The sequence below is a fragment of the Manacus candei genome, unplaced genomic scaffold (assembly GCF_025592945.1).
Source record: "Manacus candei isolate 608988 ecotype Guabito, Panama unplaced genomic scaffold, ASM2559294v1 h1tg000017l, whole genome shotgun sequence".
Taxonomy (NCBI): Eukaryota; Metazoa; Chordata; class Aves; order Passeriformes; family Pipridae; genus Manacus; species Manacus candei.
In genome coordinates, this window is record NW_026138065.1 from 28,194,494 (window position 1) to 28,219,104 (window position 24,611).

The 24,611-nt window shown below is 39.3% G+C and overlaps 1 protein-coding gene across 4 annotated transcripts in view; it reads right to left on the minus strand.

The window, feature by feature from the left end:
- FSHR (follicle stimulating hormone receptor) overlaps positions 1-24,611 on the minus strand; it is an 87,838-nt gene that overhangs the window by 12,910 nt on the left and 50,317 nt on the right. Inside the window, exons 3-10 of one of the 4 annotated variants that reach the window (XM_051783707.1) lie at positions 16,501-16,575; positions 16,036-16,110; positions 8,379-8,450; positions 6,146-6,223; positions 4,981-4,992; positions 3,419-3,520; positions 2,344-2,412; positions 2,150-2,224 (exon numbers count right to left, since the gene is read on the minus strand). In XM_051783707.1, the coding sequence (XP_051639667.1) occupies positions 2,150-2,224; positions 2,344-2,412; positions 3,419-3,520; positions 4,981-4,992; positions 6,146-6,223; positions 8,379-8,450; positions 16,036-16,110; positions 16,501-16,575 (558 nt within the window). The remainder of the gene's footprint in view (positions 1-2,149; positions 2,225-2,343; positions 2,413-3,418; positions 3,521-4,980; positions 4,993-6,145; positions 6,224-8,378; positions 8,451-16,035; positions 16,111-16,500; positions 16,576-24,611) is intronic. The other 3 variants (XM_051783703.1, XM_051783704.1, XM_051783706.1) reach the window with 3 other exon arrangements.

Sequence of the window (24,611 nt, forward strand, 5' to 3'; positions counted from 1 at the left end):
CTCTGTTGGATTAGCAAAAATACTGACCAGCTGATGAGGTTTGAAAGGCACATACAGAAATGGTGGGAAATAGCTGCTGGAGCAGAAAGCAGAGGGCGGTAAAGCGGTTGGTGAGAATTTTCTCCGTGTATCTAAACTGATCTCTGGCTGCGCTTCAGGGACTCAGCTGTTGAGCTGGGGATCTACTGGAACTCTCCTGTAGCCCCCATAGGTGGGTTTCCCATAGGACATAGTCAGAGAACTAAGGACACCAGCAAAAGCTGGTGTAAGCCACTACAGCTCTGAGAGCAGCAGAAAACAATTAAATGAAACAATATGGCTGAAAACTGAAGCTATGAAACTCCAAGCTGGAAATACAGTGTATTTCTGCATAGAAGCAATATGTATAGGTGTGGGATTTATTAGCTGCTGGATTTACTTGCCTACTGTCAGCACTGAAATCTTTTAATTCAAAACTTGATGTCTATCCAAAAGAGATATTCTAATTCAGCTAAGAGCAGTAAGTCTGAGAGAGGAATTGATTTGTGAAACTCTGTAGTCTGTACAAGGGCTAAGATTGGTGCTTTCTGATTATTTGTGTTCCTTTCACATTATTTTAATACGCTGAATTATAAAATAGAAGTTGAAACTAATTGACTGTGGAACACCGGTTTAAGAAGGTCAAGAGTTAAATCTCCCGATGTTCATTCTAATAAAACATTGTGGTCTGCAACATGGATTTGATTGCAGCAAAACTATTTCTCCCAGCAAAGATATGATTATGGGTCAATCATTCCACAAGTGAAAGTGCATCCCTGGTGTACACTACGCTGATGGATGAGCAAGAAGGCTCTTCTTTCATGATCTCATCCAGGATAAAAAGGTAATTTCCCATCCATGGAATAGTGGATGTATTGGTAATGGAACAGAAAACTTTTTACGCAAATAACTCAGTGTTAGAAATTGAACTATCAAATGAATCTCAACCACAGGCAAATCAATTTGATAAACATCCAGAATATGACTGTATCAGTTATAGCTTGCAAAGAAAATGCAGTTACTTTTTGCTACAGGAAACAATGATTTTCCTAAGAAACATTTCTGACATTACTGATGAAAAGATGCTCCACTGGCAGTCTTTTCCAAAGAATGAAGATGCTTTTAGGAAGTGAGGGAAGTGAAACAGAATACAGTAACCCATACCATAGCTCTTTATATCATAGGTGCACTGGCCATCACAATGTGGAAACAAAATGCCTTCAGAAGAGCTCTGGACTGAACTCAGGGTTAATCGGACATTTTTCTCCTTCCATTTTAGATTTTTAACCACTCTAACATCTGTGTAAAATCTTGCAAGAGCTCCAATGACCCCTTTCACTCTTTCTGGGTGACTTTTAGTCCTCTCTGGATAAGCGGGATAGATGGGAAGAAAGAAATGTTCTGACGAATGGGTGAGACAAAAAAAGACTCCTACATCTCTGTTGCAGCTCTTACATGTTGTGGCTTGAACTCAGGAAAACAAGCAGTTCTGCACAATCACAGGCATTTTCAGACCCCATGGCAAACCATGGTTTGAAATAATGGTTACTGAGATTCCTGAGCATCCTTCTGCTGAATTCTCTACTACTGAGATCTCAGTTTCCATTTCATCACCCACCAAAGATATCCTGTTGTAACTGTGTGGGATGTGTCTCATACCTATCTCTACAGGAGATGGGACATCCCAGTCCCTAACACCATAGGATAGGAATTTTTCTTTAGAATTAAGCTTCACAGATACAGGGGCAGATCTTCAGTGGCAAGTAATCCAGATTTAAGCGCGGAGAACCACTCACCTATTCTTCATTTTGCTCAAACAAAAAACCAAAAGCATTTTTCTCTGCAAAAAATAACCAAAAGCAAAAGTACTACTCTCTTACACAGTTTAATCAACCATGGAGAGGAATCTTAACCTAAATCTCTCACTCGAAATACTTCAAAAACTTGAGGACAAAGTGAAAACAAGGATCTAGACTGATTTTTTTTTTTTTTAATATATTCAGAACTACATGTCTGGTTTTGAAGTTCAACGTTTGTGAGATGTTGAAATCCATACTGGCACTCGTATGTTCTTCTCTGATCTTTTCTAGGTAGTCAATAATGAGAAAAGTATTGTCCAAATATTACTTACAAAACAACAGGTCCATTGGCTCCCTGGAAGACCTCATTTGGCAATTTTTCCAGGTTGTGATTATCACTTAGATTTCTGAAAAACACAATAGTTGTGCTGAAACAATCTAAGATAAAAAAAAATAAAAAAATCTTGCAGCAGTTACTATCTTCTAATTATCACTTTTCAGAATAGTAAACAACAGAAATAGTTACAGCTCATCCAGATATGTTCCATTAAATGCATGATTCTCAATTTCCCGAATTCCATTTTTATTTAGCCATCTGCAATAGAGAAAAGAAAAAGAGAGCTGTGTTCTTATTCATGCTTCATGACTAAAATGTATGTAATTCAAAGCAGTGAAAGGAATCTCAAGCAAATAAAATTGTTAAATGGATATTAAAATGGTGAAATATCTATGAATACTAGCTGGTAAGATCCCAATATTCGGACAAAGACTTAGGGGAGCACAGACACAAATAGGGCAGATGAGTGCTACCATCAGAGATGACAGCTAGAGTAAGTTTCTGAAGTAAGGACAGAGCTGGTGAAGATGCTGGCACTGCTCATGGCTCCACTGGGAGGGCTGCAGAGGAGCTGGCGTGGCTGTTCCAGGTTAATCCCAAGAGGGGTGAGACCAGGATCTTTCCTGTTGGCGCTGTCAGTGCCTTTTAGTTTTACTGTTTAGCAAGACAATTTTGAAACTCCGAGCCATGGCTTAATCTTTGCCAGCTATTAGAGAAAAAAGACTGCTGTTTGCCATGGTCTCACATGCTCAGCCAGGCAGGTGGAGGAGGGGGACTGACTGTACTGAGCCAGGCAGGAGGGCAGAAGAGGGGTGGCAGTGGTGCCAAACTGCTGTGGAAAGTGGGTGATTCTTGATGCGTCTGCTTCCTTGACAAATTACACTCCCTGCCTGCTCTGTTGCCCCAGTCCCACCTCCCCAGGCTTCTTCCCCCAAAAGGAGACACAGGTAATGAAATTGGGAATTGATGCTCCTGGGGCTTTCTGCCAAGTTTTTACTCCAGTGCATTACCTAATTAACGTTTAATGTCCTTCCCTGTGTCCCTTCACGGTCCTAAAAATTTACATTTGGGTCAGTTATATTTATCATCTTTATGGTGCAATCTTTCATCTCACTTTAAACGTCACTTTGCAGCTCACGCCCTCTCCAACAGGCAATGACAGGTCTGATTGATGGCAGAAATGGCCTGATTTAATTAAACTGTCAGCAAACTTGGACATTTTTTTCCTAACTCACTTTGAAAGCTGAGCATGCAAGTGACCCACTTATCTAAGGTCTGAGGTGGTGAACTAAGGTCAGCATGAAAATCAGTTAAGGGTCTGGCCGAAAGGATTACTCTTTTGACCATGACAGGCAGATGTACACAGCTCTGTGTTTATAATGTCTGTCAGGTCGGATCAGGAGAACTGTCACCGTCCCCTTCGCTTGCAAGCACTATTAGACATGAGTGAGCAGGCACAGAGGAGAGACATGTCCCTGCTTACAGCATTTAAACATTTATTATATTAAATTGATCCTATCCATTTGTAGCTGCCAGGCTGATATATATGTTTTTAATCACAGTATTAGCACTTAGCTGCATTCTCTTGCTGAACATGATGCTAATGCAATGAGATACTAAGGTCGTAAAAAAGAGTCACTGTTGCCATACAGGGTGGACTATGCACTCCTGTCACCTGTCTAATAGCACTGGAATAGTAAAAAGGGCAAAAAAAAATTTACCTAAATCCCAAGACCTCATTATAGTACTTATAGACAAGTTTTTCTTGAGACAAATTCTCTCCTCACTTCAACCAGCATTCTTACTGACTCCACTAAATCTTATATTAGCAACAGGTGACAATGGAGGAGAAGATCCAGAGCTTGGATATAGGGGCCTTTACTTACCATTTCATGGCTATGGTAGGCTTTTAAAACATGCTTTAAAATTCTCCCAGTTCAGGAGGTCACTGCCCCTGAGGTACCATTTACACACTATTTCAGGGCAGGAAAGACCTATCTTAGAGCCTATGCAGACCTGGTAACAAGGTGAATTTCTTCCATAAATTTCTAGCACTTTATTATCATATGTATCCTCAGTTCCCATCTGAGCTGATCCCATGCATAGCATAAGTTCAGATGCAATCCGAATTACTGGCTTAAATAAGTTCAGAGCCCGCCACAGCTAAACCTATTAAAATTGTTTCTCTGTAGAATCTGGGGGTTCAATGGATTCTGGGTAATTTTAATCATCTTGACATGTCAGGTTTCACTAAATGATGTTCAACCAAAAGTTCCTGTTGCGTTGCTGTGATTTCAGTTTTGAATAGAAAATAAGCAAATATGGGTCTAAAATGAGCTAAGTTCACCACAGCACAAGGAAAACCTAATCAGGGACTCTCAAAGGGCACATGCAGGGCCTCTGTCCCAGAGCAGAACCACAGTAAAGTCAGGACATCACCTGACCAGGGTGGTGGTGGCCAGGTCTGCTTGCACAGCTCTTGCTGCTCTTGCACACACTGGTGGGTGCTGGGAGCCCATGGCAATGGGGCTGTTGAGGAGGCAGGGCAAAGCAGCTGGAAGTGGACATGATACATCACCAGGCCAATTTTGCTAACAAACCAGCAGCCTTAAGTCCTCAGAAAGGACTATCTTTCAATACCCAGTCAGTGATTCCAGCATAGTATCACAGAATAGTTTGGATCTGAAGGGACCTTAAAGATCACCTAGTTCCGAACTCCCTACTGTGGACAGGGACACCTTCCACTAGACCAGGTTGCTCAAAGTCCCATCCAACCATACCTTGAACACTTCCAGGGATGGGGCACACACAACTTTTTTGGGCAACCTGTTCCAGTGCCTCACCACCCTCACAGTAAAGAATTTCTTCCTGATATAGGCAATGAGACATTCTGGGGAGAAAAGAGAAGTCAATTCCATCTGCTCAAGTGGCAAAGAGAGGTCAAAGCACAGCAAAAATCTGGGATATGTATCTCATCCCTTAGTGGTATTATGGAAATACACAGTACTTGTTGGGCAGTGCTCTGAAAATACAAAGTCCCACCTGAGCAGCTAATATTATCATTACAGGAGAGAAGATGAACCAGTGTACTTGCAATGTCATTACTTGAATAAATATTTGGGAAACCTTTGTGTATATGTGTCTGTGTGTCTGTATTTAAAACTTCAGAACTTGAAGTAGACAGAGGTTGTGCATAACTGATGGGGGAAAAGGAGAGATAAAGCTAAGTGACCTGCTACTGGCCTGTCTTCAATTATTGATGGTCTGACCTTGCTCCCACCAAAATCAACGTGAGCCCAATCAGTCAATTCAAATCTTGCTTGTCTGCTTCAGTATGTGAGGTAAACCACACACACAGAGGGGGAAATTTTTCCAGTCTGGCCACTGCGTAGGTGAAATGAAGGCAGCTTGTTAGCAAGGAAACAGTATGTTTTGATATACAGACAGAAAGGATCAAAGAAGCCAGCTAGTTCATTAAAATACATGACTGTTCAAGTCAAATGTAGAGTCATCTAACCATGCAGCTTGAAACTGCATTATGAACCAGCCTGTATCAATGCATTAACATTGCATACAAATATACCATATTTTCACAACATCTACATATGTTTTGTCCAAGTAATAAATGTCTTTGAATGGTATGTCTGACTGTAAATATTTATGAGTCATGCCATCCTCTTGAACACAATTTGTATCACATGGACTGTTGCTGTAGGTGTTTAACCTTGGCATCAGTAATTACTAAATTTGCTCACTGCTGTGCTTTTAAAATAAAGAGTAGGACTAGAACACAACAAAAAACCCCCAAAACATTAATTTTTTCATGTCAGGAAAACAGAATACAGAGATCTCAGGGGCAGGGGAGAAATCTAAAACATCAAATTGAATTTGGAAGTGTATGAAATAGTGTTCAACTCCTGGTTTTGTTGACCCTGCTCTGGAAAAGAAATGAGGTAACAAGGAGAATAATGAATTTTCTATGTCTACTCACAGAATCACGCTTTCAGAACTCAGGCCCATGAATGAGTTTCTTTCAATTACTCGTATATTGATATTGTCTTGAATATCTCTGAAAAATAAAATACATTAGAAACTACACCTTTTTGTACTTCTGTGAGCCTTTCAATACAATATGCTGTTTCAAACACAGTATTTTCCCTTATATTCAATCTGAAGAAGTACTATAGGCTGAGGGTAATGATGTAAGTTTTCAAGACTTTTTTTTTTTTGCAGAGCACAAATCTTCCTGATAAAAAAGGATGGAACAAAACCTTTCCAACACCCCCATACTTTCCTCCCAAATAGACTGAAGTCATTAAAATGCATAAAAGTGCAGGTCTATAACCCTGAGGTGGATGAAATAGTTCCTCCAGCAAACATACTACCCAGAAAATGCAATCTGAGGGGCTGTGAGGCCACCCCTTCTCACAGCCTCCCAGCCAGAAGAAGGAAAACCATTAGCCTTTTTGGCCTGATTCAGCAGGGTACCTACCAGCCCATGAATCATTCCCCTGCTGATGTCAACAGGGTTGCTTATAAGCTTTGTATATGCTTAAGAACTTAAGACACAGAGCCCTGCCAATGCAGTTGGTTGAACTGACAAGTAGGAATTTCCGCCTTTCCTCAGTTGTGGCTGATACGAAAAAAGGAACGTTCTGTTGCTGGCTCAAAATAGGCCTCAAAGAAGTTAAATAGTATTACTCATAATTTAGACTGGGGATATGGCTGTTTCCATGCTGTTCCTGTTGGAAAGCACAGAATGAAATTAATTGTCCGCAAAGCTTGAAATTAAGCGTGGTTCCAAAATTATCTCATGCAACCACAACTCTTTATTAAGTGACACTTACAGAGAGGCTTCATTCTGCAAACTGAGGTCAGCAGAGGCAGGAACAGGGAGGGAGCAAGGTACCCATACAAGAAAACTGTATCCCTCTGCTAAGGATCTGCATGAGCCCTTTATAAATATCAATGTCCTATCCAAACCTACTGTTGGGACTTAAATATTGGCACAACTGAAGCCAATGGTAATTTTCCTTATTGACTCCAATGGGACCAGGGTTTGAACCAAGGCCTAGTTTGGGACTCAAATGGTATCAAGGTCTTCTTATTCTTACAGGAAAGTGAGGAGTTTCACCTGAAAAAAACCACCAAATAACTCCTGCTCTGCAGAACACAGTAATTCCACTCTAGTTAAGACTAGGGATACCAAGGGATACAGGTGGAAGGCTCTGATGCATTTGCTTGATGGTTTTGAGGAGTGAAGTTCTCAGAATTACCTATGTCAAGTGTATTGCAGAAATAGATTTCTTGTCTTATATGTATGTATACTATATTCAGACATCTCTCTCTATGTTTTATATGCATTTTTCTTTATATTAATGGCTACAACTAAGACAATTGCAGGATTAATGTTTCTGCAGCTAGAAATCTTCCAATCAAATATCTGAAGATGCAGAACTTTGCATGTGAATTAACAATAAATCTTGTCCAAAAGAATGCTTTGAATTATACTAAGAACTGATTGAAAAATGCATGTCAAAATTTTTTTGGTGAAAAAAAAATCAGTCTTTTTCTGATACACATTTTTTAACAGAATAAAAGGTGCTTTAACAGAAAAATAACTTGTTTTCACACAGAATTTTACACAAATATTTTTGTTCCCTGTTGGCACTTGAATTTTCTACAGAAAAAAATTTTCACTCTCTGGACGGTTTTACTGCAAGGGGAGAAAAAGGCATGGTAAAGATAATTCCCTGAGTTTAGAGTTTTTTTCTTTTTTTTTTTTTTTTCCTTTCTTCTGTGATGTGGCCACCTTTCATGGAACATGGCTCTGAGATCAGTGACTCTTCCCATGCTGGCCAGAAAACTGTCACCAGGTGGCAATAAATTTCCACTACCACCATCCTGATTTGGATTTCAACTTGTGAAAGAGTAGTAAAAGGCTGTTACTGTCCCCTGGGCCATCCAGACACATGCTCACAGTGTAGTTTAAGGAAGAGTGATCTGTAAAGTGCAAGTTACAAGGCTTTGTAGAAGGGAGACCTAGAGAGAACTGAGACCCTTGGAGCCACATTATCATCAATGCCTGCAAAATTACAGCCCAAAATGATACCGTGAAGCCAATAAATGAACGCAAGGGGAATCACGTCTTGAAAGGCTTTGTTGGAGCAGAAGAACTTTCAAAGGGAGCTTTTGAAAACTAAAAAGCAAACGTTCAAACTTACAGCAAAACTTTCTGGAAAGACTGAACCTTATGGACAGCAGGTAAAAACCGAAGGCCAGTATTTGATATTAACCTAAGGGGGGGAGAACAGACGAAGATTATTTGCTCTGCCACAGGAAAAAACTGATAACTTAAAAAGAACACTCGACTTTTAAAATGGCAGCCACAAAAGACAGAGGTTAGCCAAAAAGTTGGGTTTGCCAATAGGAAACTTCACACTGTAATTTAAAAAGGTTTTTCTCCAAACTGCAAGCTGAATTCTGCCCCACTGAATTAAAAGGAGAAACCCTACCTTGGATAATTACACAGTCCCTCCTGATGATCTCAGGAAACTTTCCATATCAATTTCCCAACTGTATTCTAAGAAATCAACTGCACTGACACAGGATAATTATTTTCATAGTAGCTGTTTTAAGACAAAAGTATCAACTCAATTACCACAATTTTAACCTTCTACTCTAATAGAGGATACATTAATTCCATGGGAAATACCATTAATTCATGAAATCAGGAAAGAATTATGTCACTTTATTCCCCAGCACCTCTGACAGTGAGGAACCAAACACATGGCAACATTTCAGCAATTTGTGCAAGTGGAAATGGACCTGAGACTCTGTTCTTGACTACCTCCACCCTCCCACTGCACTGAGCATCACGACCTCTGCATTGCAGTTCCTGTCCGTGAAACACCATCCCAGAAATGCTGACTTTGAAGGATAACCCTCTGCCCACAGTCAGTGAGGACACATGGTCACAGGTATTCACAGAGCTGTACCATGTTTAATTTAAGCAAATTTTGTTATCCAGAGCAGTAACAAGGGCAGGACCAACATGATATTGCCATGCAGCAGGAGATGACTGGTGACTGCTGATGGCTGGAAGGAGGGCTGAGTTCAGGAGGGAGGAGCTGGACCAGGCTGGACTCTGACCATCTGGGAGTTTTTCACAGACACCAAAAAGTCTCATGTTTGTTCCACTAAACAAAGAAAAAATTTGGTTTCTTGAAAGTTTAATTATATCTTTGTGGGTTTAATATATGAGATGGTAGAGAAGGTGACCTTCCACTGAGAATATTGGTTCTTTAAGGAATATATTGATAGTATATAGAAGGTATTTTTTATCCTGGCACTTAAAAAAAATATTTTTTCATTAATAGATGTGACTTCTGTTTTTTTTTTTTTTTCAGAATCATTCCTGAAATAGTTGAATTGTAACAGAAAGGACTGGCTGAGACTGGAAAAATGTAACATCATTCATCTGATGGTTTTTATGAACCTAGATTATTTCAGGAGAGTTGCAATCTTTCAGATTTCATAATCTGAACTGAAACTGAACGCCTGCATGTGACAACCAAATCCTACATTTGGGAACTCAGGATGACACATAGGTCCATAAAATAGTCATTCACTGGCATAAGTACTGCTCTGAGCTCCCTGAGATGGTATCTGGGTATCTTCAGATGCTGAAAAGCCAACTTTGATCTGTCTCATCTTATAACAGAAAGCAATACTTTACATGCAGGGAAAAATTAAAGTAGTATAGTGAATATTCAAGAAGCCAATTTGGGAAAGTTGCTAAAATGTCATGACTATTTCGTCTCAGGAGTCAGGATGGTCTGACATTGCATTAGCTTAAAAATAACAGCTGTCATATGTGACCAAGAAAGCTCTACAAAAATGCCTTTGAAAAACTATTACATACAGTTAAATAGAAAGCATGATTAATGAAGCAGGTGCATTACACAAGGTCCTTATTACTTAAAGCACTTCTGCACTTATACTTTATAAAAGGAGTTCACAAAAAAAAAATTAGAAGCAATAGAAGAAGAATCTCTAACTCCTCCTTACAGTACTTTAAAATACATTCTTTAAATTACTGGAGATATACAAGATTTTAGTTGAAAGCTGCCTTTAATTTTAAATGAGTCATGCATTAAAAATTGATGCAATTCTTTTAAAAGGCCCTTTTAAATACAAATCACGGCATGCATTTCCTTTAGTAGGTAAATGAAGAAGGAAACTGCCATCAAGTAGTGTGTGGCTATTGCAGGACAGAGGAAAAGACATCAGAAGCTTTCCCAAGAAAATGTCAGTCCTCATGGTGCAGCAATGAAAAGTGACAGTATTCTAACATATGCTATTCAAACACTGCTCCCAGTGGCAACTTCCTCCCAGCATATCAAAATTCCAAATTGGTTAGCAGGGCTTTCACCATACATGTGTGAAAAAAATATCCTCAATGCCTTGGGTTAAGTTCTGATCTTTCCAGTATTTCCAAAGTGTTCAGGGCTCAATTTTCACTGGTGTCAACTGAGCAGCATGAGATGAAGAAGAAAGCATCTTTGTCAAATCATTACATATTGAAGTAAATCTACAGGTGGCACAAGGCACTTGATTGCACAGAAGTGCGGAATGGTGATTAGGAGCAGGAGAGGATGTTCTTTTAATTAAATGCAGTAGAAGAACTAAAAAAATATTTAGCTAGACTGCAGCCTAGATCTTCCCTGTCTTTTTATTCAACCAGCAAATCTCCAGAGGCCTTTAAGTGGATAATCTTTTTAGAATGCAGATAATACAATTTACTGAATATCTTTCCTGCAGGACAGCTTTGTCAATATATTTACCATATAATGTATACCTCCTTAGTAGCCTCACTTTAAACAAGTGTCCTCTTTAATCTGTGTTACAACTGAGTCCCCCCTTGCCATGCATAAACAGCTTTGTAAGAACCTATTTTTTTTTCAGGCAGCTGATGGCTGCTTTCCAAAGCATTAATTGTCTTTCTGAAAAGGCTTACCGGAGTCAGCACTTAAGAAAACACAGCACCACGATCAGCAGAGGAAAAAAAAAAACTTTCCGAAACTAATTCCTGGAAGATTCTGGCTGCTTATCTCCAGATATAGCAACACGTCTGCTCTTTTTTATGCCAAATTGTAGGAGCCGTTCTGACAAATCTGGGAACACAGTTTACCTCATCAATTTACTGTGGGTATTTGCTAAATTGCAAACTCAAGGTAGGCAGAGATAAATACAACATCACTCAGGAAGCATTATTTTTGTGTCTCTTAATCACACTGGTTATTTCATGCTGCATATGAGCCTGATTCCAGCAAGACATTCCTCTGACTCTCATACCCCAGGCTTCTTAAATCTGCAATATCCACTTCTGGTGGAAGGTCTTTAACCATGAAGCTGCCATGCAAAAGGAAGAAGTGGAGCTTCACTTCTCTTTATTGAAGAGTCAACTCTATGCAAAGGATCAGTAATTATGTGGACTTTGCTGCATCTGCAGCAAGCACAGGTTTGGGTTTAGGAAGCGTGTCAGATACAAGTGTGTCAGATCCTCTATGAAATAAGACCAGGCAGGTACAAGCAGCTGCAAGACTTTGGAGACTGCAAGACTTTGCAGAGCCCTTTTGCAGACAAAACACATGCCTTGGTGACCTACATTTCCTCTCCACCCCAGCAACTCAGCTGTATGGTCTCAAAATTCACCTGAAAGGAGTGTTGCATTTAAGTCTTTCTATCATAAACTGAGATTGCTTAATACAGAACGTCAACATCCCTCTAAAAAAGAACCAAAGGACACAGATTACATATGAGAACTAATTTTGGAAAGAAAATGGGTTTGAAAAGCCATCACTACATTATTAAACAGACAATGCTACAGGTCTCCTTAATGAGAGCCAGATAAATAATCTTGTACCAATGAAAAGGTCAGTAAGTTACCATTTTGAAGCAGTCTGTCGCTCTGGCATATACCCTAGAAGACCAATTAGCAATTCTCTTCACTTCTTCTAAAAGACTGGTGAGAAAGTTAAAGTTGTGTGTTTCTAGAAGGTTTAGGCTATTCAGCATGGCATTTTTTCAGTATTTTTCTCTCCTTAGTGTTTTTGCCATACTAGTAATGATGAGGTGCAGGAGACAAAGGGAGTGGGGTGAGCAGGAAATGTATTTGTACCCAAGGTGACAGAGATAAAAGCATATTAATGTTCAACAGCTGGTGGCTGTAACAAGCCCATGAAGCTGATGAGAGGATGACAATGCTATCCTGAGCTTCTTGCCTGTCCATAAATAAGGCCTAGTGGCTATACAATTATTTTTGAAGAAGCACAGAGAAAGCCTTGCAAGCAACGCAAGGAACTGATGGGCTGTGGTACTTGGGCTCAGTCTTGGCACTAAGAATGATTAGTTTTAGTCTCTGTGTTTTTATATGAAAACTGTCAGTAAATATATACTTTTCTGGAAGATTTTTCCCAGTTGTGTTTTGACAGTTCTCTCACAGTCGCAGCACTGTGTAAGGAATCAGACCATGTGTCTTGTACCCTGCCAGACAGACATCATAGCTGGACACTTCAGAAGAATCACAATGATCCAACAATGGGCAGGTACTCAAGTCTTCGTGCTTTGTCATGCTGGTTGCAACTGGGTCTGACTATACCTCCTTACATGGTCAGACAGAATCTCCTAATCTGTTTTATGACAAGATATTGATGAAATCATGTCCTACTCCTAACTTCCAGCAATTAATGTGAAAATTAGGCTGTAACATACAAGGGTTTACAAGTTTTCTTTCATGGCCTTAAAATTTTTATCATTTCTGCAATAGCTGTTGATGGCTTTTCTATCCACATAGATGCTTAACTCGTTTCTGAATTATTTTAAATTATAGTCCCACACGTTTACAATCTTTTACTTCTGCATTGTATAAAAACCCCAGCCAACCACCACAAAAAAACCCAACTCAAACCAAAACAAAAACTAACTGAACTGAAAAATCATCAATCCATTTACTCCCTCAGCATCTTGCCTTGTATTTTCACTAACTGACCCTTCCTTGCGTGTCATAGGAAGGTGACTACAAGGACTGAGTTACCTTTACCAGATGCTGTTTTACAGCCTTCCATCAAGGTTTCTACTTTCTCATTAAATTAACTATCCTATTCTTTCAAACAGTAAAGCTTTCTGCCTTTTCAGTTTCTAAAAGGGCAAGCACTAGTGAGTGAAACCAGGGGATGGAGAAAATGGCAGACTTTCCTACAGAAATGTGCCAAGAGAGAACATGAAGGTGTGGCTGTAGAAAGAGAGAGTGATCTGAGCATGATGTAACTCAGCATCACACCTGGGCCCACTGCTACCTAGAAGGCTCCAAAAGGGACTTTGTGTCCTGCTCCTGGTCCCTGTGGTGAGAAATGATGTAGCTCCACCGAAGCCAGCAGTGTTGCACTGATTTGTATGCCCAGAACAGCTTCCACAAATTAGCACAACACCTACATTCATCTGCTCAGAAGCTCTGGGCCATGAAGCCTGCACCTTTTGTACTGTTTATAGTCATACAAGACTGGGGGGGTTTGCCTCCTAAAAGGTAGGCACAGCAGGAATGCAGCATAAATACATTAGTGGAGTAAACACCAAAGATGAATTTTCTGAGCATAAATTAGAGAAAAGCTTTGGCATGAGAATGAATGTGAATTAAGTGGTCATGTATAAAATTAAAGGAAATGTTTTAGTCACCAAATCATTGAGTTTCTGGAAAAGCCTCTTCCAGAAAAAAGAAGAAAGCAGGGAACAGTGAAGAGCATCAAGAATGTCAATAAATAGCACTTAATTATTGGGATATATGAAGTGGATCCAGGACAAAATAGAATACAGTAGTGTGGAGAGTCTCTTCCAGCCCTGTATGCCCACAAGAGAAAAAAGCTTAAAATCTACTCAAAATACATTTCCCTCTGATAACAGCTAGCAAGTAAAGCTAGTTAAAGAGAAGAGGGGAATGGACAGGCAGACAAGCAATCCTCTGTATTTTTAATCTGTTGCTTCTGTAGGCCATAGTATTGCTGCTGCAGCTGAATTTTTATACAGGTAGAATCTCTGAATATTTGAGTCAATGTGTATGAGAGTGTGGAATAACAAATGTTCAGAAGAGGCAACATCCACTAAAGTCAAGAGAAAAACTTTCACTACTTCAGGTATTTAAAGAGGGAATTTACCTTCTCCTCACAAGCTATGATTTCTGTGTCCCACATTTAAACAACCACTGAGATTAGTGTGTTCATTAGTGTGTTCACATTTTTTCTTCTTCAATTTTGTATGACAGAAATGTACTCTCATTCTTTCTACTCATCTGTGCATCCAACAACTGTACTACCCATAGCAGCTTGCTCTGGGCATTTTACATGGGACAAACAAATGCTGTGGTTTTGTTCATAGGTAGATGGAGCTACCCAAAGGCAGTGGTCAGTGCTAAATGACTCAGGCTTGAAATGAGATGAAATAGGCATATGATTTCTCCTCATGAAAATGCAAACTTAAAGCTTTATTTCCCTACTGTCAAGAGAAAAATCTGTGTTTCAGTTATGCACACAGAAAAGTTAATCAAGGTGCCTGATGAATTTGGTAAAACAGAAATCAGTCAAAATTCTGGGGAGAGCGACAATCCTAGTACAACTCTAATCACATATTCTGGTTCAATGAGGGTTTAAACTATAGTGGTTCGTGTAGTGCTAAATGCACCTTATCTCCCAAAGTCCAAATCTTAAATCTCAAATCTTATAGTACAAATTCAAAGCAATGCCTCTTGGCATTTTTGAGCCCAGAACCTGTCAGATACTAGTGATTTTCAAAGACTTGATGTACTCATTACCTTACTGGGAGCTATGCTTATTAGGCAACTGACCTGATTTCATACTTCTAAGCAGACAATTAAACACTTATTTTTATGTACTGAAATGTAGAAGTCATGACCAGGCTTCTTAGATGAGTAGGGAAAATAAAGCTTCTTGTATGAGTAAAGTTTCTTGTGTGAGTCAGGAAAATATGAAGGGGTGTATGTGGTCAGGTGGACAGCCATACAAAAGTTAAGTTGATATCCTGCTGGGTGCATATGCCTTTGGTCACCAAACAGCACCACTTAAGCTGTTTAAGCTATGACCATTAAAAACCATTACTATTAAATGGAGTTCATTGGACTTCACTGGGGTTTCAATGCAGAGGAGAGATTATTAGTCATGTTAAAAACATGCACCAAAAGCTGTGAAAATATATTTGAGTAACAGTTTATTTTAAGGATGCATTCAATTAGCACTGAATTTTGATGGCAACCCCATGGAAGCAGATGTGGCAATCACAGTTGTGCAAATGACTCAGTGAGGCTGGTTGATGAAATAAAGCTATACTATACATCAATATGTTTGTATTTTAGGGATTTAATCATCTCACATCAAGCATTAATGAAAACTGCTACTACAGCACTGCCTTTGTTAAAGAAATAGGGATTTGAATGCTTAAGACCATGTGTATAACACATAACAGAAGGCGGTAACATGGCAAAGACAGATGAGAGATATTTTTTGTCCCAAAGCTCTCGGGAGGAATTTCAACTTTAATCTGTTTCTATAGACATAAAGTGGTCCAGCTCCTCTTCTCATCACTCAGTTCCAACCTGTTGCTTAGAAAGGCTCGAGGAATTTGTGTGTGGGACTACTCCTTGGAACCTATTCGGCTTTTCTGAGGACTGCAGACATGAAAATGTGGGTTGACAATATGCAACTAGCAGCAAGGAAAGAGCATTATCCTGTCTTATCACCGAAAGTGCTCAGCACAGAAACATGTGTGCCATTCAAAGTGACCATAGTACTTGCAAGGAGCAAAAGATCTTACAAATATCTGAGGCTTGGAAGGTGTTGGAAGGCATCTGCGTCAATGTACACAAGGTTGTTGGCTTTCTCAATTCTTCTGCAAAGAGGAAATGAAACATCAGAGAAAATATATCAATACATTGTTGTTAAAATTGTGTTTGTCCTGTGATGTAGTGGAATTATATGCCGAGATTTTCTTTTTGACCTGAGAAGATCTGCATGATTTCAAAGAGCAGCCTACCACAGACTGGCAGACCCCACCACTGTTTGATACTGGCAGTGATCTGAAGATAAGTTTTAGGTTGATCAGGTAAAAAAAAAAAAGACAGTTCAATAAGAAGATGGAAAAGACAAAGGCGGATTTCAAATGCTCCTATATCGCTATGAATTCTTCTGTGCTTACCTGAACCAAACTGCAGAACCTTTGATATGCCTATAATGAATCTTTATAATTGTCTCCTGTGCATTTAGATTGCTCATTACTTACATTTCATGTAGTTTGGGAAGGTCGGAAAACGCATTTGCTTCTATGACCTCCAAGGCATCATTCTGTGAGATCTCTCTGAAAAATAATTTAGAAGTCAAGATATTTCAAGCCATGGTGAAGCAGAGAATGGACAAGTGAAAAATTCAATAGGATTTTATTTTATAAATCCAAGCTAGATATCAGATAACAAAACAGACCCCGGAAACACTGCTGAGTACTGCCATGTCAAAAAACAATATTCAGGAATGGACATCATCTGATACTGAAGTTTGTATCTGTAGTGGCAGCCCTGCACCTCCTGCTGCCACCATTCCCTGTGCATTAGAAATCAGGCCCCATCCACCATGGGCCTCTGGATCTCTGAAATTACAAAATACTAATAGAAATTTAAGGAAACCTTTCAGCTCAGTGAAGAAAATAGGGGATGAAGGTGACTGAAATAAAGACAGCTAAAAAGTTCCCAAGAAATATGACACAACTTCAGGAATAGGACACTGCTGTCTAGACCCAATATGAAGTACAGAGATTAAATCTAAGCCATGAGCAGATGTGCCCTTATTAACAGGAGCTGGAGACCACAGACATGAAGAATTCTTTCACACCTTGGAGAAAAAAGTATTTGATCTCATCTATACAGAGTTAATGCCCACTCACAGTCGCAGAACTGCAGATTATAAATGGCCAGTTTACTGCTATCAACACACTAGAATGCATCTCCTGCTAGTCCAGAGTACACATTTCTTTGCTTCCTTAATCTGTGGGATGGCAAAGAGAGGTCTCAGGCTCTGATGTAATTTAGAGCTCAGGAGCTCTCCTGGTGAACCAAGTGGGCATTACTGCAGTGCAACCTCTCCCAGTTACATCCCTTATGCTGGCACTGACCAGGAAGGTCAAGGTAAAGACAGCTACACCAGAAGATTCCCCACTGCTGTTTTTTTGGAAATGGTGCAAAAATGCTATTTTCCCAGGTTGAGGTCAGCTGCAGGAAGTAAAATTTGTAATACAGATGTAATTTAGTGGTGGTGTGATGGCCTCCTGAATTTTAATGGCAAGGTAACTGTGCACATCTTTGGAATGAAACCTTGGATAAATAGTAAGATTGCAAACTGGACGACACTTGTTCCTGGATATCTTGTTCTTTCGAAATGATGATGGTTGCAAATAGATTCAAATAGACCTGAGGTAAAACAATAGATTGTAATGTCAAGTGCACGGTCAAAAAATAATGACAAAAATTATTATGAGGATATAAAAAGTATTCTACTCCCTTCTAAGTAACAACTGAACCATACCTGACAAATTACTGGCCCATTTAAGACAAACAAAAACCTTGTAAAAGAAGATAAGCTTTTCATCTGACCTGTTCCATTTTAAAACATCTCAGTGGTTTAATATTTTAGTTTAATAATATTTTTTTAGTTTAATAAGAAACTTTCCCTCCTATTTCCTCAAGTTTTTTTAAGGAAGAAATCAATCTCTCTTCTGCTCCAGGAGCTCTAAACTGACTGGAGAATAAAATAATAAAAGTACATGAGGACTGATAATAGGTGCTTGGTAGGGTGCAGTGAGACTGAATTTGTTTAGCAGTGCTGAACCACCCACTCACATGTGCATATGTTCCTCTTTATTATTTAATTTTCAGCAGCAACAAAATGCTTCAACTGAGACAGGGATTCCTTCACACCATGCGAGGTACACAGCCATTGCAAGGGATATCTCAAAGACTTTTTATTATCTTCCTGTTTTCTTTAAAAATAATGCATTATAAAATATTTGTAGAAATATCTAGAAGAATAGAATAGAAGCATTCATCCCCTAGGATGTATTGATATGGCAGTACACAATTCACTTGCCTAACTACAGTCTAGAAGATGTAACAACATGGCAGGTGTCTCACACTTTTAAGAATTGGTTTGGTTTTGCTTGTGCTCTTTTTGGGTGGTCAGCAGTATGTTTGCCATTCCTCACAATCCAAAAAATCAGTTGTCTTGAAAAAAAAGAAAACCATCAGAAAAAGTAGAACATTTGATGCTAACAAATTCACTTAGCCAGAAGAGATTTCACGCCACTAAGCAGTTCAGGGAAAAATGTTGCAGATTTGTTGGCCTTATACAGGGAAAAAGAGGTTATTAAGAAACCATAATACAGCAGTGACCTCACCCAGCAGATAGTGCTGTTGAGGGTAATAATTTTTTATGATCCAATCTGCTATCTAACTTTGGAACAACTTGGATGACATATCTCTTTTAATGGACTGCTTAAAAATGAATGTTTCTGCATCAGGAGAGTGTGTCGGCTTCCTAAGAGTTGGACAGGTTATTGGCTTTGTTTCTGTTCAAGAAATGGAAGATACAGATCTGATTAAGGTAGGGCACAAGCAGGCCATGACACTTTGCAAGGCTTGGAGAATGCATGGTTAAGGAAAAGAATGAAGAGAGTTAGGAAGATAGGAACCTCTAAACTGTTTTTGAAGGATAAGGTTTTTTAAATATTAAGTTTTTTAAAGATTAGATTTAAACAGAATTAAATAGCACTCCCATGTGGGGGCTGTTTCAGAGATTTGGTAAATGACTTGGCTTTCATTCATTCACAGTTACAAAGGTGAGAGTTTGGTTTTTTTTTTTAACAGGTAATGAAAATACATCTATTTACAATGACTTTTTTTGTCTTCCACCTCAAGCAAATCACTGCTGCAGCTGCTGAGGTTATGAGGATCTCAAGATCAGTAAAAGGAACAAAAGGGAAACTTGTCAATGGCAGAAGGTAGTGATTCTTCTGGTGTTGGCCTTCATTCTTTGTGTTCAGGGAATTGCAGAGATGAAGGAAAAGGACAAGACTCTCTGACCCCTGCAATGAACTGTGCACCCTCTTCTACACTCTTCCTAGGAAATCCTGTTGGTGATGACCTTACTCATCATCTTTCTTTGCAGATGAATCCCAGTTTACAGCAGTAAAGTGCTGTTTTCTGACAGAAGGCCGTTGCTATTCTTGTCCTTTCGGCTGCACATATATCTGTCAAGGCTGTCATTCAGGTGAGAAGGATAAATAAAATAAAATAAAACCATTCTGTTTAGAAGATCAGTCACACACTGTGGACAATAGGTAACACTAATCTGGGTTTTGTTTGCACAATTTGCACGAACAGTTTATTCATACCTGGCAAAAAATGCCCATCTGCTCATGGAAAACCCAAAGAACACCACCTTGGATACAGGTATCTATGGCACTAAGAGTACAAACCACTGCTGCTCACATCAAACAGCCAACTCAGCAGACTCAGATCCTCTGCAGAGGAGAGCAAATAATACCTGTGACAGCAGCTACAAAGAGAAAAAAAGGGATTGCTGTCTAGTGTTTGAGCAAGTGATTTGTCTTACAGTATAAATACACACAAACAGATGATTGCTCATAATGTATGTCTTATTATATGCCATCAAGAGAGAAGATAGGACTGTTATTATGTTGTTTGTTTGTAATGAATGATACTATTAGCTCTACTGCTAGCTATCGCAGGAAATCCAGCCGGCAATTTGAGCATCATTTCTGATACAGGCAAGCCTTTGAATGGATGGTATGCAAAACAATCAGGGGCAATTTCTCAAAAAAACCCAAATCTCCAAACCACCCAGTGGTTGCAAAGTGCTTAGGCGTCTGCCTGAGCTTAGTTTTCACTGCATCCACAGTCATATTGATATCAACAGTGATCCTTGAAAGCATAAATTGTTTACTCAAACACAGCCTAAAAGAGAAAAAAGTATTCAGTAAAAACATTTTACAAAGGCACAAAGGACAATTGATTTTATTTTTCTGCAAAGAGGATGTAGGGCTAAGATGTGATATCACACAGACTAAGGGATCTCCCCTAACTCACCACTAAGGTAGCAAACTGGAATCATTGTTACCTATTCACCAGCAACTGACTGTAGTGTGGCATTTCCATGTGACAGCCAGAGCCTCTGACAGCAGGGAGAGAGATGGAAAATTGTTTAACCTGCCTGCAAATCTGCCATAAGGCTGGGCTGGGCATGCATTTTCATGACATCTCTGACAGAGTCCTGTGTGACACATAGGAAGTACTCTTCTTCAAACCAGCTGCACTCAGAGCATGACCCATAAAAATCAAGTTACATTGAAATGGCCTTTTAAACAATCCTGTTAGTGAGGAACTTATAGTTCCTGGCAGTTTCTTTGTAGTACACTAAAGACAAAGTCTCTTAGACTAATCAAAGTCTTACAGCAAAAGCAAGACTGTATTAAACTCACAAACTAATGATCTTGGAGCCAGGTGTTCTTATATTTCAAAGTAAGGAAAGAATAAAAGATGGGAAATTTATGTCTTTTATGATAAGAATTCATTTCAGGATCAGAGTAGACCATACTGACAAAGTAATTTTTTTCCCTTCTAGGAAACATGTCTATTTTAGTATGTATCTATGTGTGTGTATGTACACATACAGAAGGTTAACATAGATGAGTAAGTGGTAACTTGTGTCAAAAGTGACATGGCACATGATGTGAAGGAGGGATATCCCCTCTTCAGCCACAAGGCCCTACTCTGTAGTGCTGGAAGTGACCCACTCTCTATAAACTTCTGTAGTCTTCCTCACACTCCCTTCCAGAGCAGGTACATACATGGGCTAAATAGCTGACCTGTTCACCTTATATTTCCTGTGATACATTATAATTGTGTCTTTTGGCCTTTTAACCTCACCCTTTGAGGCAGTTTCTTGTGGCATAACTATCCTGTGGATTCCTGTGAACACTTTTTTTCACTCTGTAGGCACCTGCAATCAGCAGTGATACTGGAGGTATCAGATACTGACTCCTAGAGCAGGCAGCCTCCCTGCTCTCTGCACTTTTACAAATCAATAGCATTGTGTTCATTTAAGGGAAAAAGGAAGAAAAAAAAAAGCCAACAATGCTTATTTTTTTCCCCCTTTCCATAAATATAAATACTCTTTAAAGCTATTTACCAGGTCAGTTTTACTCAGTGGTTTGACTGATGCCACAATTTATGTCAAGCTTAAGAAGTAAATAGCAGTAGTGTGGTGTTGCCCAGGCAATCCTGCCCAGTATTCACTGGGTGAGCCCCCATGGGACCAGCCTGCAATGTGTCTGAACTGCAGAATTAAACACCTGGCTACCTTTGTCTCCATGTCATGGATAGAGTAGCTCGTATTTCTTTCAGTCTGATCAGAACCAAGCTGGTCGGAAATCTCCTTTCGAAAACTTCCCTCTAAAGTGACAGCAAAATGCTACTGCATTGATTTAAAAAGGTTACGAAAGAAAAGCTATTTTTCTTAAAAGTATTAGAGACTTTTGACCTTTCAAAAATAGATGGTTGACACTCTCTCCTGTCACCTTCCTTGTGAACATGAAAAACTTGTCTCCCTACCATGATTTATTGAACAGCAGGGAGTTGCAGAGTAATATCTCTTAGCAGATATTGATGCCTCAAAAACGAATTCAAGCATTGACTCTTCTCATGATCTCTTTACTTTGCTGAAGGTACACACACGCCTCATTAAATAAGTGGGATACCTATTTAACCAACTAAGCTTTACTAGCAACTTCCAATTCGACCAAAACAGTGTATACATCGGTCTTTGAAGGAGATTATCAGGAGGTGCCAATGCTGTGTCTTCCTGTCTTCTCCAAAGGGCATGAAACCATATTCTCCAGTAAATCAGTGCAGGCATGGGAGAAAATAAAATGCAAATTTCCGCACAGCAGACTGAAGCAAAGGGGATTTTATTTCTATCGGTGTTTTAGCACCATGCCAGCAATCCAGATGAAAGTCTGTTGAGAGTTTGGTTGCATCAAATTAATTGTCCATGTAACAGTTTTAAATTGGTCTCTCTAATCTGAAAAAGCACATGATTAGTCTGCAGAATTGGAACTGATAACGACCAGATCCAACAGAAGAAGCCGCATCGTTGCAGGAATTGATTTTATAATCAGTACAGTTTGGGGAGATAGATATCTCCTCATACTCCAATACTCCAGCACTATGGGGGTGTATATACTAGTTTTAGTTTATTGCCAGCAAGGTTGAAAGTGCATGAAGTTTTGCAGGGTCAGATGAGCAAGGGTCTTTGGAGGAAACATTAGCTTTCCACAGAAAGGCTGGCAACCCGGAGGGATGGGGCTTAGAACTACGTGCTCTCCAGCCACTAGGACAGACATATCTGCTGCACCTGCTTCTGGTATCACTAAATTTTATCTTTGACTATGAAAGCTTGTTGGGAAGACAGAAAAATGTCTCCAAAATAAAAATACCCACTCTGGCAATGACACTTTTTTTCTCAGACATGATGGGCTTGAGACCACACTGGTAGACAAGGATGGCTGTCCAGCTGAGGAAGGAACATCCTTGTTCAGAGATGCTGACACAAGCTTCATGCCCAAATCGTAACTTCTTCTATGGAAATGGGCTAGCAGCATTTATTGCCACTTATCTTTTATTACTTCTCTCTTGGCTTTGATAGCCAGCTAATGATGAATAGTTCATTAAGATGACCTGGGCAGATGAGGAGACTACATTTAAGATTCATGAGAACAGCTGAACAAGGAAGTGGGGAAAATAATTTCTGGGGAAAATCAATAGACAGACTGTCTTGGACTGGGAGAACCTGTGGCTTCCAGGACCCAAAGTCTAGTGACAGCCTTTCCAAACAGATCATCTTGAAGATGTTTTCAGATACTTCAACAGACAGTTTTGAAATGCTTTAAGAAAACACACATTCACAAGAAGCCTCTGGAGGACAGTTGATTACTAAATCCAATGTATTACAGAAACAGAAAGATACAGAATAGCAAGTACCTCAGATAGGCACAATTAAACATTTTAGCTAAAAGGGACAATTCTAAAAAATCCCTCTTGCTCCTCAATTCTGGCATTAAAAATCCTCCCAGGCCTACGAGAGAACACTGAGTATTATTCACCAGAGCAAATAATGTAGTATATGCACCCACTGTATATAAATACAGTGAAAATTTTTCAGTGAAAATAAATCTCCATGACTTGACCCATCATGAGAAAAATATTAGCCTTGCCTAATGTTAAACCCAATTATGAATATAGACATCATCCTACAGCTGCTAACACCATGCACTACATCTTTCAAATGTCTTCCTGAAAGGATTTAGGTTTCTCTTATTGTGTTACAGTCTCCCCATGAAATACATTTTTCCAGAACAGATATTTCCTTCTCTCCTCTTTTCTATTTGCATTCGTGCTTCTCTTCCATAAAAACTACTTGCTATATTTGTGGTTTGTGTCTAACTGAGGCTTGGACCCTACAAACTCTATTCCTTGAGCTTTGGTACCAGGCTCAGCCAAGATGCTACTGCATAAATATCTGCATGATTGTGACCCTCAGACATAACCTACCCAGGAAAAGGATATTCTTTAACTCTTCAAAAGTTAAATCCAAACCTCTGCCTTCTAACAGATTGTCAGAGAAAACACCATCAAATCTGCTAAGTCAAAAGATTTACAAAACAAGTGTGCAATGAGGGTTATTCATCTGATTATGATACTATCATGAGCAGCAAAAATTAGCATTAACCCCAAATCTTCAGGTTCTATATTAGAGGAGGCAGAGATGACATATTATACAAACATGGGAATTACATACAATCCCTAACTCTTTTGTCAAGTGGCTGATGGCAGGCAAGAGGAGACTGATTCAATACACTTAGAGTCTTATTTTACAAATAACTGAACAGCTGTCCAGTATGAAACCTTGGAAAATCATATGCTTCCACCTGAGCTTCTCTGGTAGAAATAACCCGCCTTCATCAGCAAACACCGCAAGACTGTACACAATAAGACTGTACAAGATAAGAAAGTCTTAAAAGGGGGAACATGTCATAAAACTTGGGCCAAAATTCAATATAATATCATATTTCTGTGTTTGTGTGTGTGTACGCACAATATTCCAATAAAAGTAATAAAAATAATAAAACACATGGCCCCACGATGGTGCTTACTCACTAAAATCAGCCAAGAGCAGCCTTTCTGCACATCTAACCTCATTTACGAAGAGGTTGCTCATGTGTGTCACGAAGAGTTGCTGCCAAATCTATGCTGTGTAACCCAAGCTAGT